Genomic DNA, 15,654 nt, shown 5'->3' with positions numbered 1-15,654 from the left:
GAGACCCTGACATTGTACACATGGGGGAGATTTATCTAGAAATTTCTAGTTTAGATCAAATTTCCACCTTTTTTTTTTGTCTATACTAAACTAGCGTGCGTCTTATTCATGAATAAGGGTAACGGTGAATAAGGCGCAGGGTAATGGCCAAGTCTGCGGTCTTGTCTCCTGTCTGCGGTGTCGTCTGCGGTCTTGTCCCCTGTCTGCGGTGTCGTCTGCGGTCTTGTCCCCTGTCTGCGGTGTCGTCTGCGGTCTTGTCCCCTGTCTGCGGTGTCGTCTGCGGTCTTGTCCCCTGTCTGCGGTGTCGTCTGCGGTCTTGTCCCCTGTCTGCGTGTCGTCTGCGGTCTTGTCCCCTGTCTGCGGTGTAGTCTGCGGTCTTGTCCCTGTCTGCGGTGTAGTCTGTGGTCTTGTCCCCTGTCTGCGGTGTAGTCTGTGGTCTTGTCCCTGGTCCCCGGTCTGTGGTCTTGTCCCTGGTCCCCGGTCTGTGGTCTTGTCCCTGGTCCCCGGTCTGTGGTCTTGTCCCTGGTCCCCGGTCTGTGGTCTTGTCCCTGGTCCCCGGTCTGTGGTCTTGTCCCTGGTCCCCTGTCTGCAGTCATCTCCCCGGTCTGTGGTCTTGTCCCCTGTCTGCAGTGTAGTCTGGGGTCTTGTCCCCCGGTCTGGGGTCTTGTCCCCCTGTCTGCGGTCGTCTCCCCGGTCTGGGGTGGTGTTCCTGGTCTGGGGTCGTGTCCGCAGTCTTGTCCCGTCTGCGGTGTAGTCTGCGGTCTTGTCCCCTGTCTGCAGTGTAGTCTTGGGTCATGTCCGCAGTCTTGTCCCGTCTGCGGTGTAGTCTGGGGTCTTGGGTCTGGTCTGGGGTCTTGTCCCCAGTTGTGTTCTCTGTCCCCGGTCTGTCTCCTCACACTTCTGGTGGTGTGTTGCAGGTGGTGGCTCCAGCTCCTGTCGACTGCACTTACCGGCTCTATATCTGCCACGGCTTTGCAAGTCTCTGGATCATCTGGCTCCGCTGCTGCCTCATCACCAGGACACAGTGCTCCCGAGGCTGCAGTCCCCGCTGGCCGGTCAGTATAGTCCCTGCTCCATCACACTCAAAGTAGCCACGTATTGGTGGGAAGGCCTCTGCCTCATGGAACCTCTGGAGGTCTCCTGCCCAGATTATGATTAAGAGGCCGAAACGTCATGTCTAATACTACTGTGCAGTCTGCTGTCCTGTGGAGGTTTTACTGTACTCTGGTTCCTCTGGTGCTTGTACTGTGCTCTGTCCAGAGGAGGTTGTACTGTGCCTTCTCTGTCTGCTCTATCCAGTGGCGGTTGTACTGTGCGTTCATTGTCTGCTCTCTCCCTTGGCAGGTTTGGCGTCTGCTTCCTTGGGATCGGACAGAGATCTCTTGCTGGTTTTCCAGTTGACTGCCGCCGGTGATCTTTTCATCCAGAGACTCTTACAGAAGGCGGCCAACACACCAGATGACATTACAGTACAGTCCCCTGTGTCTGACTCCGCCCCTGAGGAGCCAGTTGCTAGCACCTCCCACCAGTCAGCCCCTGAGGATGAGGCTGTAAGCTGCAGTGCTATGTCTAGTCACCTGGTTTCTCCCGGCACTTTCCCCTCACCCCTGCGGTCTAATAGTAGCTTCTGCAGGTGGCTCCATGATTTGTACAGAGCCCGCCCCCAAGGAGGGCCTGCCCCCCGCCCACGATGCTCACTACAACAACGTTCCCTTTCAGAGAAGATGAGGGACAACACCCCAGAAGTGTCCAGACTGAGGGAGCATCTACGGCAGACTATGAGGAGGGGAGTGCTCGTCCCCCCAGAGGCCACATCCCCCAGGTTAGAGGCCGTCCATACAGATGGCTGGAAGGATCCACTGAGCGAGCGTCTGACAGCGTCCTGGGAGGGGGCACTGGGGCTGTGGTGGGAGGATCTACTGGGGACAAACAAGGAGAAGAAGATCCGGGCGCTGAGAGAAAAACGACTAAGACTGAAACGGGCCCGGACCCGAAGCGCGCTGTCCGGGAGCTTCACCTCAATCGCCTCCGAACCTTATGAGAGAGAGGCCGCCTCTCCGTGGTCAGGGGACAGTGCCCCAGGGTTAGACTCATCTGCTGACCTCATAGCAGTGCCCTCCACCAGTGAGGACCCTGCAGGAGACTCCTCAGCCATCACAGTCCTCTCCTCACAGTCTCTACAGGTCAAAGGAATCCCGCACGAGAAGAGACTGGTGCTGCGAGAGTTCCTCTCCTCCACTGTGACCGCTCCCGCACCTCTGCCCACGGCCTCCCAGCCACACTCTCAGTCCCAGCCACACTCCCAGTCCCAGCCACACTCCCAGTCCCAGCCACACTCTCAGTCCCAGGCTGTGTCCCAGCCACACGCTCAGTTGGAGCCATTCCCCCAGTCACTCTTCCAGCCACTCTCTGAATCGCAGTCACTCTTCCAGTCCCAGCCCCTCTCTCAGTCCCAGCCCCTCTCTCAGTCGCAGTCACTTTCCCAATCTCGGTCCTTGCAGTCTCAGGCCTCGAGGAAGAGATTTCGGATGGGATTTTAAGGAAGTGCGCCTGTCCACACCACACTATGATGCACATTATGACTGCAGCTCTGGATGTGACTGGAGCACTAGACCGTGCAGCCGCTCACACATTTCTGTATACATAAAGCTTGTATAAAGAAGAGCTCTAACATCAGCTGATTTGTTTGGGAGCCCTAAAAATAAAGAAGAAATACAATTCTGCACCAAAACTGCTGCTTGTGAGCGAGACCCTGACATTGTACACATGGGGGAGATTTATCTAGAAATTTCTAGTTTAGATCAAATTTCCACCTTTTTTTTTTGTCTATACTAAACTAGCGTGCGTCTTATTCATGAATAAGGGTAACGGTGAATAAGGCGCAGGGTAATGGCGAATAAGGCGCAGCTTAATGGTGAATAAGGAGCAGGGTAATGGTGAATAAGGGGCAGGGTAATGGCGAATAAGGAGCAGGGTAACGGTGAATAAGGCGCAGGGTAAGGGTGAATAAGGCGCAGGGTAATGGTGAATAAGGCGCAGGGTAATGGTGAATAAGGCGCAGGGTAATGGTGAATAAGGCGCAGGGTAACGGTGAATAAGGCGCAGGGTAAGGGTGAATAAGGCGCAGGGTAATGGTGAATAAGGCGCAGGGTAATGGTGAATAAGGCGCAGGGTAATGGTGAATAAGGCGCAGGGTAACGGTGAATAAGGCGCAGGGTAAGGGTGAATAAGGCGCAGGGTAATGGTGAATAAGGCGCAGGGTAATGGTGAATAAGGCGCAGGGTAAGGGTGAATAAGGCGCAGGGTAATGGCGAATAAGGTGCAGGGTAATGGTGAATAAGGCGCAGGGTAATGGTGAATAAGGGGCAGGGTAATGGTGAATAAGGGGCAGGGTGACGGTGAATAAGGCGCAGGGTAATGGTGAATAAGGGGCAGGGTAATGGCGAATAAGGCGCAGCTTAATGGTGAATAAGGAGCAGGGTAATGGTGAATAAGGGGCGGGGTGACGGTGAATAAGGCGCAGGGTAATGGTGAATAAGGCGCAGGGTAATGGTGAATAAGGCGCAGGGTAATGGTGAATAAGGGGCAGGGTAATGGTGAATAAGGGGCAGGGTGACGGTGAATAAGGCGCAGGGTAATGGTGAATAAGGGGCAGGGTAATGGTGAATAAGGCGCAGGGTAACGGTGAATAAGGGGCAGGGTGACGGTGAATAAGGCGCAGGGTAATGGCGAATAAGGCGCAGAGTAATGGTGAATAAGGCGCAGCGTAATGGTGAATAAGGCGCAGCGTAATGGTGAATAAGGCGCAGGGTAACGGTGAATAAGGCGCAGGGTAACGGTGAATAAGGCGCAGGGTAATGGTGAATAAGGCGCAGCGTAATGGTGAATAAGGCGCAGCGTAATGGTGAATAAGGCGCAGGGTAACGGTGAATAAGGCGCAGCGTAATGGTGAATAAGGCGCAGGGTAACGGTGAATAAGGCGCAGGGTAATGGTGAATAAGGCGCAGCGTAATGGTGAATAAGGCGCAGCGTAATGGTGAATAAGGCGCAGGGTAACGGTGAATAAGGCGCAGCGTAATGGTGAATAAGGCGCAGGGTAACGGTGAATAAGGCGCAGGGTAATGGTGAATAAGGCGCAGGGTAACGGTGAATAAGGCGCAGCGTAATGGTGAATAAGGCGCAGGGTAACGGTGAATAAGGCGCAGCGTAATGGTGAATAAGGCGCAGGGTAACGGTGAATAAGGCGCAGCGTAATGGTGAATAAGGCGCAGCGTAATGGTGAATAAGGCGCAGCGTAATGGTGAATAAGGCGCAGGGTAACGGTGAATAAGGCGCAGCGTAATGGTGAATAAGGCGCAGGGTAACGGTGAATAAGGCGCAGGGTAATGGTGAATAAGGCGCAGAGTAACGGTGAATAAGGCGCAGCGTAACGGTGAATAAGGCGCAGGGTAATGGTGAATAAGGCGCAGGGTAATGGCAGCGTAACAGTGAATAAGGCGCAGCGTAATGGTGAATAAGGCGCAGGGTAACGGTGAATAAGGGGCAGGGTAATGGCGAATAAGGCGCAGAGTAATGGCGAATAAGGCGCAGGGTGACGGTGAATAAGGCGCAGGGTGACGGTGAATAAGGCGCAGCGTAATGGTGAATAAAGGGCAGCGTAATGGTGAATAAGGAGCAGGGTAATGGTGAATAAGGAGCAGGGTAATGGTGAATAAGGCGCAGGGTAATGGCGAATAAGGCGCAGGGTGACGGTGAATAAGGCGCAGGGTAATGGCGATTAAGGCGCAGGGTAATGGCGAATAAGGCGCAGGGTAATGGCGAATAAGGCGCAGGGTAATGGCGAATAAGGCGCAGGGTAATGGTGAATAAGGCGCAGGGTAATGGTGAATAAGGCGCAGGGTAATGGTGAATAAGGCGCAGGGTAATGGTGAATAAGGCGCAGGGTAATGGTGAATAAGGCGCAGAGTAATGGTGAATAAGGCGCAGGGTAAGGGTGAATAAGGCGCAGCGTAATGGTGAATAAGGCGCAGGGTAATGGTGAATAAGGCGCAGGGTAATGGTGAATAAGGCGCAGGGTAATGGTGAATAAGGCGAATAAGGCGCAGGGTAAGGGTGAATAAGGCGCAGGGTAATGGTGAATAAGGCGCAGGGTAACGGTGAATAAGGCGCAGGGTAATGGTGAATAAGGCGCAGGGTAACGGTGAATAAGGCGCAGCGTAATGGTGAATAAGGCGCAGGGTAACGGTGAATAAGGCGCAGCGTAATGGTGAATAAGGCGCAGGGTAACGGTGAATAAGGCGCAGCGTAATGGTGAATAAGGCGCAGCGTAATGGTGAATAAGGCGCAGCGTAATGGTGAATAAGGCGCAGGGTAACGGTGAATAAGGCGCAGCGTAATGGTGAATAAGGCGCAGGGTAACGGTGAATAAGGCGCAGGGTAACGGTGAATAAGGCGCAGGGTAATGGTGAATAAGGCGCAGAGTAACGGTGAATAAGGCGCAGCGTAACGGTGAATGGTGAATAAGGCGCAGAGTAACGGTGAATAAGGCGCAGCGTAACGGTGAATAAGGCGCAGGGTAATGGTGAATAAGGCGCAGGGTAATGGCAGCGTAACAGTGAATAAGGCGCAGCGTAATGGTGAATAAGGCGCAGGGTAACGGTGAATAAGGGGCAGGGTAATGGCGAATAAGGCGCAGAGTAATGGCGAATAAGGCGCAGGGTGACGGTGAATAAGGCGCAGGGTGACGGTGAATAAGGCGCAGCGTAATGGTGAATAAAGGGCAGCGTAATGGTGAATAAGGAGCAGGGTAATGGTGAATAAGGAGCAGGGTAATGGTGAATAAGGCGCAGGGTAATGGCGAATAAGGCGCAGGGTGACGGTGAATAAGGCGCAGGGTAATGGCGATTAAGGCGCAGGGTAATGGCGAATAAGGCGCAGGGTAATGGTGAATAAGGCGCAGGGTAATGGTGAATAAGGCGCAGGGTAATGGTGAATAAGGCGCAGGGTAAGGGTGAATAAGGCGCAGGGTAATGGTGAATAAGGCGCAGGGTAATGGTGAATAAGGCGCAGGGTAATGGTGAATAAGGCACAGAGTAATGGTGAATAAGGCGCAGGGTAATGGTGAATAAGGCGCAGAGTAATGGTGAATAAGGCGCAGGGTAAGGGTGAATAAGGCGCAGGGTAATGGCGAATAAGGCGCAGGGTAATGGTGAATAAGGCGCAGGGTAATGGTGAATAAGGCGCAGGGTAATGGTGAATAAGGCGCAGGGTAAGGGTGAATAAGGCGCAGCGTAATGGTGAATAAAGGGCAGGGTAAGGGTGAATAAGGCGCAGGGTAATGGTGAATAAGGCGCAGGGTAATGGTGAATAAGGCGCAGGGTAGCGGTGAATAAGGCGCAGGGTAAGGGTGAATAAGGCTTAGGGTAGCGGTGAATAAGGCGCAGGGTAACGGTGAATAAGGCGCAGGGTAACGATGAATAAGGTGCAGGGTAACGGTAATGGTGAATAAGGCGCAGGGTAATGGTGAATAAAGGGCAGGGTAAGGGTGAATAAGGCGCAGGGTAATGGTGAATAAGGCGCAGGGTAATGGTGAATAAGGCGCAGGGTAATGGTGAATAAGGCGCAGGGTAATGGTGAATAAGGCGCAGGGTAATGGTGAATAAGGCGCAGGGTAGCGGTGAATAAGGCGCAGGGTAAGGGTGAAAAAGGCGCAGGGTAACGATGAATAAGGTGCAGGGTAACGGTAATGGTGAATAAGGCGCAGCGTAATGGTGAATAAGGCGCAGGGTAGCGGTGAATAAGGCGCAGGGTAACTGTGAATAAGGCGCAGGGTAACGATGAATAAGGTGCAGGGTAACGGTAATGGTGAATAAGGCGCAGGGTAATGGTGAATAAGGCGCAGGGTAGCGGTGAATAAGGCGCAGGGTAATGGTGAATAAGGCGCAGGGTAACGATGAATAAGGTGCTGGGTAACGGTAATGGTGAATAAGGCGCAGCGTAATGGTGAATAAGGCGCAGGGTAACGGTGAATAAGGCGCAGGGTAACGATGAATAAGGTGCAGGGTAACGGTAATGGTGAATAAGGCGCAGGGTAATGGTGAATAAGGCGCAGGGTAATGGTGAATAAGGCGCAGGGTAATGGCAGCGTAACGGTGAATAAGGCGCAGCGTAATGGTGAATAAGGTGCAACGTAATGGTGAATAAGGCGCAGCTCTCCTTTAGCGTGGAAAGTTGTCTAGCGTTCACCATTTCTAAAAAAAACAGTCCGACCAACAACCAGAGGCCGGGGTTCTCATAGGGGTGCGCCACGGGTTGAGCATTGGTATGCGAAAGCGCCGACAAATACTGGCCATGCAGTGGTGAGTACTTGTCAGCAGATAGCCGGGCAAACCTCCAGCTGTTGCAAAACTACAATTCTCAGCATGCAGTGACAGAAGGGCATGCTGGGACTTGTAGTAATGCAACAGCTGGAGGCACTCTGGTTGCACAACAGTTATATAACTCAGTGTTTCCCAACCCGTGTGCCTCCAGCATGCATGGTCTGTCAATGGATGCTGGGAGTTAAAGTTTTGCAGCAGCTGGAGGCACACGGGTTGGGAAACACTGAGTTAGAAAACAGATAATGTTTCCCAGACAGGCTGCCTCCAGTTGTTGCAAAACTACAACTCCCAGCATGCCCAGACAGCCGAAGGACATGCTTTGAGCACAGTTCTGCATCTGGGCACTAATAACCTGCAGCGTCGTATGTCTTGGGGGGGCTGTGTATATAGAGGGGGGGGGGCTGTGTATATAGGGGGGGGGGCTGTGTATATAGAGGGGGGGCTGTGTATATAGAGGGGGGGGGGCTGTGTATATAGAGGGGGGGGGGGCTGTGTATATAGAGGGGGGGGGGGGCTGTGTATATAGAGGGGGGGGCTGTGTATATAGAGGGGGGGCTGAGTATATAGAGGGGGGGCTGAGTATATAGAGGGGGGGCTGTGTATATAGAGGGGGGCTGTGTATATAGAGGAATGGCTGTGTATTTAGAGGGGGGGCTGTGTATATAGAGGGGGGCTGTGTATATAGAGGGGGGGCTGTGTATATAGAGGGGGGGGCTGTGTATGTAGAGGGGGCTGTGTATATAGAGGGGGGGCTGTGTATATAGAGGGGGGGCTGTGTATATAGAGGGGGGGGCTGTGTATATAGAGAGGGGGGCTGTGTATATAGAGGGGGGGCTGTGTGTATAGAGGGGGGGGCTGTGTATAGAGGGGGGGCTGTGTATAGAGAGGGGGGCTGTGTATATAGAGGGGGGCTGTGTATAGAGGGGGGGGGCTGTGTATATAGAGGAATGGCTGTGTATATAGAGGGGGGGGCTGTGTATATATAGAGGGGGGGGCTGTGTGTATATAGAGGGGGGGCTGTGTGTATATAGAGGGGGGTTCTGTGTGTATATAGAGGGGGGTTCTGTGTATATAGAGGGGGGGCTGTGTATATATAGAGGGGGTTCTGTGTATATAGAGGGGGGTTCTGTGTATATAGAGAGGGGGGGCTGTGTATAGAGGGGGGGGCTGTGTATATATAGAGGGGGGGCTGTGTATATATAGAGGGGGGTTCTGTGTATATAGAGGGGGGTTCTGTGTATATAGAGGGGGGTTCTGTGTATATAGAGGGGGGGCTGTGTATATAGAGGGGGGTTCTGTATATATATAGAGGGGGCTGTGTATATAGAGGGGGGGGCTGTGTATATAGAGGGGGGTTCTGTGTATATAGAGGGGGGCTGTGTATATATAGAGGGGGGTTCTGTGTATATAGGGGGGGCTGTGTATATAGAGGGGGGCTGTGTATATAGAGGGGGGCTGTGTATATAGAGGGGGGGCTGTGTATATAGAGGGGGAGCTGTGTATATAGAGGGGGGCTGTGTATATAGAGGAGGGGGCTGTGTATATAGAGGGGGGCTGTGTATATAGAGGGGGGCTGGGTATATAGAGGGGGGGCTGGGTATATAGAGGGGGGGCTGGGTATATAGAGGGGGCTGTGTATATAAAGGGGGCTGTGTATATATAGAGGGGGGGCTGTGTATATATAGAGGGGGGCTGTGTATATATAGAGGGGGGCTGTGTATATAGAGGGGGGGCTGTGTGTATATAGAGGGGGGCTGTGTGTATATAGAGGGGGGGCTGTGTGTATATAGAGGGGGGCTGTGTATATAGAGGGGGGGCTGTGTGTATATAGAGGGGGGCTGTGTGTATATAGAGGGGGGGCTGTGTGTATATAGAGGGGGGCTGTGTATATAGAGGGGGGCTGTGTATATAGAGGATGTGTATATAGAGGGGGGCTGTGTATATAGAGGGGGGCTGTGTATATAGAGGGAGGATGTGTATATAGAGGGGGGCTGTGTATATAGAGGGGGGGCTGTGTATATAGAGGGGGCTGTGTATATAGGGGAATGGCTGTGTATATAGAGGGGGAGCTGTGTATATAGACAGGGGGGGGCTGTGTATATAGAGGGGGGCTGTGTATATAGAGGGGGGCTGTGTATATAGAGGGGGGCTGTGTATATATAGAGGGGGGGCTGTGTATATAGAGGGGGGCTGTGTATATATAGAGGGGGGGCTGTGTATATAGAGGGGCGGCTGTGTATATAGAGGGGGAGCTGTGTATATAGAGGGGGGCTGTGTATATAGAGGAATGGCTGTGTATATAGAGGGGGAGCTGTGTATATAGAGGGGGGCTGTGTATATAGAGGGGGGCTGTGTATTTAGAGGGGGGGCTGTGTATATAGAGGGGGTGCTGTGTATATAGAGGAATGGCTGTGTATATAGAGGGGGGCTGTGTATATAGAGGATGTGTATATAGAGGGGGGCTGTGTATATAGAGGAATGGCTGTGTATATAGAGGGGGGGCTGTGTATATAGAGGAATGGCTGTGTATATAGAGGGGGGGCTGTGTATATAGAGGGGGGGCTGTGTATATAGAGGGGGGCTGTGTATATAGAGGGGGAGCTGTGTATATAGAGGGGGGGCTGTGTATATAGAGGGGGGCTGTGTATATAGGAGGGGGGCTGTGTATATAGGAGGGGGGCTGTGTATATAGGAGGGGGGCTGTGTATATAGAGGGGGGCTGTGTATATAGAGGGGGGGCTGTGTATATAGAGGGGGGGCTGAGTATATAGAGGGGGCTGTGTATATATAGAGGGGGGGGCTGTGTGTATATAGAGGGGGGGCTGTGTATATAGAGGGGGGCTGTGTATATAGAGGGGGGGCTGTGTATATAGAGGGGGGCTGTGTATATAGAGGGGGGGCTGTGTATATAGAGGGGGGGCTGTGTACATAGAGGGGGGGCTGTGTATATAGAGGGGGCTGTGTATATAGAGGGGGGCTGTGTATATAGAGGATGTGTATATAGAGGGGGGCTGTGTATATAGAGGGGGGCTGTGTATATAGAGGATGTGTATATAGAGGGAGGATGTGTATATAGAGGGGGGCTGTGTATATAGAGGGGGGCTGTGTATATAGGGGAATGGCTGTGTATATAGAGGGGGAGCTGTGTATATAGACAGGGGGGGCTGTGTATATAGAGGGGGCTGTGTATATAGAGGGGGGCTGTGTATATATAGAGGGGGGGCTGTGTATATAGAGGGGGGCTGTGTATATATAGAGGGGGGCTGTGTATATAGAGGGGCGGCTGTGTATATAGAGGGGGAGCTGTGTATATAGAGGGGGGCTGTGTATATAGAGGAATGGCTGTGTATATAGAGGGGGAGCTGTGTATATAGAGGGGGGCTGTGTATATAGAGGGGGGCTGTGTATTTAGAGGGGGGGCTGTGTATATAGAGGGGGGGCTGTGTATACAGAGGGGGGGCTGTGTATACAGAGGGGGGGCTGTGTATGTAGAGGGGGCTGTGTATATAGAGGAATGGCTGTGTATATAGAGGGGGGCTGTGTATATAGAGGATGTGTATATAGAGGGGGGCTGTGTATATAGAGGAATGGCTGTGTATATAGAGGGGGGGCTGTGTATATAGAGGAATGGCTGTGTATATAGAGGAATGGCTGTGTATATAGAGGAATGGCTGTGTATATAGAGGGGGGGCTGAGTATATAGAGGGGGCTGTGTATATATAGAGGGGGGGCTGTGTATATAGAGGGGGGCTGTGTATATAGAGGGGGGGCTGTGTATATAGAGGGGGGCTGTGTATATAGAGGGGGGGCTGTGTATATAGAGGGGGGGCTGTGTACATAGAGGGGGGGCTGTGTATATAGAGGGGGGCTGTGTATATAGAGGGGGGGCTGTGTATATAGAGGGGGGCTGTGTATATAGAGGGGGGGCTGTGTATATAGAGGGGGGGCTGTGTACATAGAGGGGGGGCTGTGTATATAGAGGGGGCTGTGTATATAGAGGGGGGGGGCTGTGTATATAGAGGGGGGGCTGTGTATATAGAGGGGGGGCTGTGTACATAGAGGGGGGGCTGTGTATATAGAGGGGGCTGTGTATATAGAGGGGGGGGCTGTGTATATAGAGGGGGGCTGTGTATATAGAGGGGGCTGTGTATATAGGGGAATGGCTGTGTATATAGAGGGGCGGCTGTGTATATAGAGGATGTGTATATAGAGGGAGGATGTGTATATAGTGGGGGCTGTGTATATAGAGGGGGCGGTGTATATAGAGGGGGCTGTGTCTATAGAGGGGGGCTGTGTATATAGAGGGGGCTGTGTATATAGAGGGGGGGCTGTGTATATAGAGGGGGGCTGTGTATATAGAGGGGGGGCTGTGTATATAGAGGGGGCTGTGTATATAGAGGGGGGGGCTGTGTATATAGAGGGGGGGCTGTGTATATAGAGGGGGGCTGTGTATATAGAGGGGGGCTGTGTATATAGAGGGGGGCTGTGTATATAGAGGGGGGCTGTGTATATAGAGGGGGGCTGTGTATATAGGGGAATGGCTGTGTATATAGAGAGGCGGCTGTGTATATAGAGGAATGGCTGTGTATATAGAGGGGGACTGTGTATATAGAGGGGGGCTGTGTATATAGAGGGGGGCTGTGTACATATAGAGGGGGGCTGTGTATATAGAGGAATGGCTGTGTATATAGAGGAGGGGCTGTGTATATAGAGGAATGGCTGTGTATATAGAGGGGGGGGGCTGTGTATATAGAGGGGGGCTGTGTATATAGAGGGGGGGCTGTGTATATAGTGGGGGGCTGTGTATATAGAGGGGGGCTGGGTATATAGAGGGGGGGCTGTGTATATAGAGGGGGGCTGTGTATATAGAGGGGGGCTGTGTATATATAGAGGGGGGGCTGTGTATATATAGAGGGGGGGCTGTGTATATAGGGGGGGGCTGTGTATATAGGGGGGGGCTGTGTATGTAGAGGGGGGGCTGTGTATGTAGAGGGGGGGCTGTATATATAGAGGGGGGCTTTGTATATATAGGGGGGGGCTGTGTATATATAGAGGGGGGGCTGTGTATATAGAGGGGGGCTGTGTATATAGAGGGGGGGCTGTGTATATAGTGGGGGGCTGTGTATATAGAGGGGGGGCTGTGTATATAGAGGGGGGGCTGTGTATATAGAGGAATGGCTGTGTATATAGAGGGGGACTGTGTATATAGAGGGGGGCTGTGTATATAGAGGGGGGCTGTGTACATATAGAGGGGGGCTGTGTATATAGAGGGGGGGCTGTGTATATAGAGGAATGGCTGTGTATATAGAGGGGGGCTGTGTATATAGAGGGGGGGCTGTGTATATAGTGGGGGGCTGTGTATATAGAGGGGGGCTGGGTATATAGAGGGGGGGCTGTGTATATAGAGGGGGGCTGTGTATATATAGAGGGGGGGCTGTGTATATATAGAGGGGGGCTGTGTATATATAGAGGGGGGGGCTGTGTATGTAGAGGGGGGGCTGTGTATGTAGAGGGGGGGCTGTATATATAGAGGGGGGCTTTGTATATATAGAGGGGGGCTGTGTATATAGAGGGGGGGCTGTGTATATATAGAGGGGGGGCTGTGTATATAGAGGGGGAGCTGTGTATATAGAGGGGGGGCTGTGTATATAGAGGAGGGGCTGTGTATATAGAGGGGGGGGCTGTGTATATAGAGGGGCTGTGTATATAGAGGGGGGGCTGTGTATATAGAGGGGAGCTGGGTATATAGAGGGGGCTGTGTATATATAGAGGGGGGCTGTGTTTATAGAGGGGGGGCTGTGTATGTAGAGGGGGGCTGTGTATATAGAGGGGGGGCTGTGTATATAGAGGGGGGCTGTGTATATAGAGGGGGCTGTGTATATATAGAGGGAGCTGTGTATATATAGAGGGGGCTGTGTATATAGAGGGGGGCTGTGTATATAGAGGAATGGCTGTGTATATAGAGGAATGGCTGTATATATAGAGGGGGCTGTGTATATAGAGGGGGGCTGTGTATATAGAGGGGGGCTGTGTATATAGAGGGGGGCTGTGTATATAGAGGGGGCTGTGTATATAGAGGGGGGCTGTGTATATAGAGGGGGCTGTGTATATATAGAGGGAGCTGTGTATATATAGAGGGGGCTGTGTATATAGAGGGGGGCTGTGTATATAGAGGAATGGCTGTATATATAGAGGGGGGCTGTGTATATAGAGGGGGGCTGTGTATATAGAGGGGGGCTGTGTATATAGAGGGGGGGCTGTGTATATAGAGGGGGCTGTGTATATAGAGGGGGACTGTGTATATAGAGGGGGCTGTGTATATATAGAGGGAGCTGTGTATATATAGAGGGGGCTGTGTATATAGAGGAATGGCTGTGTATATAGAGGGGGGCTGTGTATATAGAGGGGGGCTGTGTATATAGAGGGGGGCTGTGTATATAGAGGGGGGCTGTGTATATAGAGGATGTGTATATAGAGGGAGGATGTGTATATAGAGGGGGGCTGTGTATATAGAGGGGGGGCTGTGTATATAGAGGGGGGCTGTGTATATAGAGGGGGGCTGTGTATATAGAGGAGGGGGCTGTGTATATAGAGGGGGGCTGTGTATATAGAGGATGTGTATATAGAGGGGGAGCTGTGTATATAGAGGGGGGGCTGTGTATATATAGAGGGGGGGCTGTGTATATATAGAGCGGGGCTGTGTATATATAGAGGGGGGCTGTGTATTTATAGAGGGGGGCTGTGTATATAGAGGGGGGGCTGTGTATATATAGAGGGGGGCTGTGTATATAGGGGGGGGCTGTGTATATATAGAGGGGGGCTGTGTATATATAGAGGGGGGCTGTGTATATATATAGAGGGGGCTGTGTATATAGAGGGGGGCTGTGTATATAGAGGGGGCTGTGTATATAAGGGGGGCAGTGTATATAGAGAGGGGGGCTGTGTATATAGAGAGGGGGGCTGTGTATATAGAGGGGGGCTGTGTATATAGAGGGGGGCTGTGTATATAGAGGGGGCTGTGTATATATAGAGGGGGCTGTATATAGAGGGGGCTGTATATAGAGGGGGGCTGTGTATAGAGAGGAGGGGCTGTGTATAGAGAGGGGGGCTGGGTATATATAGAGGGGGCTGTGTATATATATAGAGGGGGGGCTGTGTATATAGAGGATGTGTATATAGAGGGAGGATGTGTATATAGAGGGGGGGGCTGTGTATATAGAGGGGGGCTGTGTATATAGAGGATGTGTATATAGAGGATGTGTATATAGAGGGGGGGCTGTGTATATAGAGGGGGGGCTGTGTATATAGAGGGGGGCTGTGGATATAGAGGGGGGGCTGTGGATATAGAGGGGGGGCTGTGGATATAGAGGGGGGGCTGTGTATATAGAGGGGGGGCTGTGTATATAGAGGGGGGGCTGTGTATATAGAGGGGGGGCTGTGTATATAGAGGGGGGGGCTGTGTATATAGAGGGGTGGCTGTGTATATATAGAGGGGGGCAGTGTATATATATAGAGGGGGGCAGTGTATATAGAGAGGGGGGCAGTGTATATAGAGAGGGGGGCTGTGTATATAGAGAGGGGGGCTGTGTATATAGAGAGGGGGGCTGTGTATATAGAGAGGGGGGCTGTGTATATAGAGGGGGGGCTTTGTATATAGAGGGGTGGGCTGTGTATATAGAGGGGGCTGTGTATATAGAGGGGGGGGCTGTGTATATAGAGGGGGGCTGTGTATATATAGAGGGGGGGCTGTGTATATAGAGGGGGGGCTGTGTATATAGAGGGGGGCTGTGTATATAGAGGGGGGGCTGTGTATATATAGAGGGGGGCTGTGTATATAGGGGGGGCTGTGTATATAGGGGGGGCTGTGTATATAGAGGGGGCTGTGTATATATAGAGAGGGGGCTGTGTATATAGAGAGGGGGCTGTGTATATAGAGGGGGGGGCTGTGTATATAGAGGGGGGGCTGTGTATATAGAGGGGGGGCTGTGTATATAGAGGGGGCTGTGTATATAGAGGGAGGCTGAGTATAGAGGGGGGGCTGTGTATATAGAGGGGGGCTGTGTGTATAGAGGAGGGGCTGGGTATATAGAGGGGGCTGGGTATATAGAGGGGGCTGTGTATATATAGAGGGGGCTGTGTATATAGAGGGGGCTGTGTATATAGAGGGGGGCTGTGTATATAGAGGAATGGCTGTATATATAGAGGGGGGCTGTGTATATAGAGGGGGGCTGTGTATATAGAGGGGGGCTGTGTATATAGAGGGGGGCTGTGTATA

General features: G+C 52.3%; 1 protein-coding gene across 1 annotated transcript; it reads left to right on the top strand.

Moving 5' to 3' along the window:
• The first annotated feature begins 798 nt into the window (after positions 1-798).
• On the top strand, positions 799-2,718 carry LOC130314546 (uro-adherence factor A-like). The gene is made up of 2 exons (XM_056552737.1): positions 799-1,055; positions 1,345-2,718. The coding sequence occupies exon 2, from the start codon at positions 1,566-1,568 to the stop codon at positions 2,538-2,540; it is 975 nt and encodes a 324-aa protein (XP_056408712.1). The 5' UTR covers positions 799-1,055; positions 1,345-1,565; the 3' UTR covers positions 2,541-2,718.
• Positions 2,719-15,654: the final 12,936 nt, after the last annotated feature.

The sequence above is a fragment of the Hyla sarda genome, unplaced genomic scaffold, assembly GCF_029499605.1.
Source record: "Hyla sarda isolate aHylSar1 unplaced genomic scaffold, aHylSar1.hap1 scaffold_1832, whole genome shotgun sequence".
Taxonomy (NCBI): domain Eukaryota; kingdom Metazoa; phylum Chordata; class Amphibia; order Anura; family Hylidae; genus Hyla; species Hyla sarda.
This window is presented reverse-complemented; position numbering and strand designations above follow the sequence as displayed.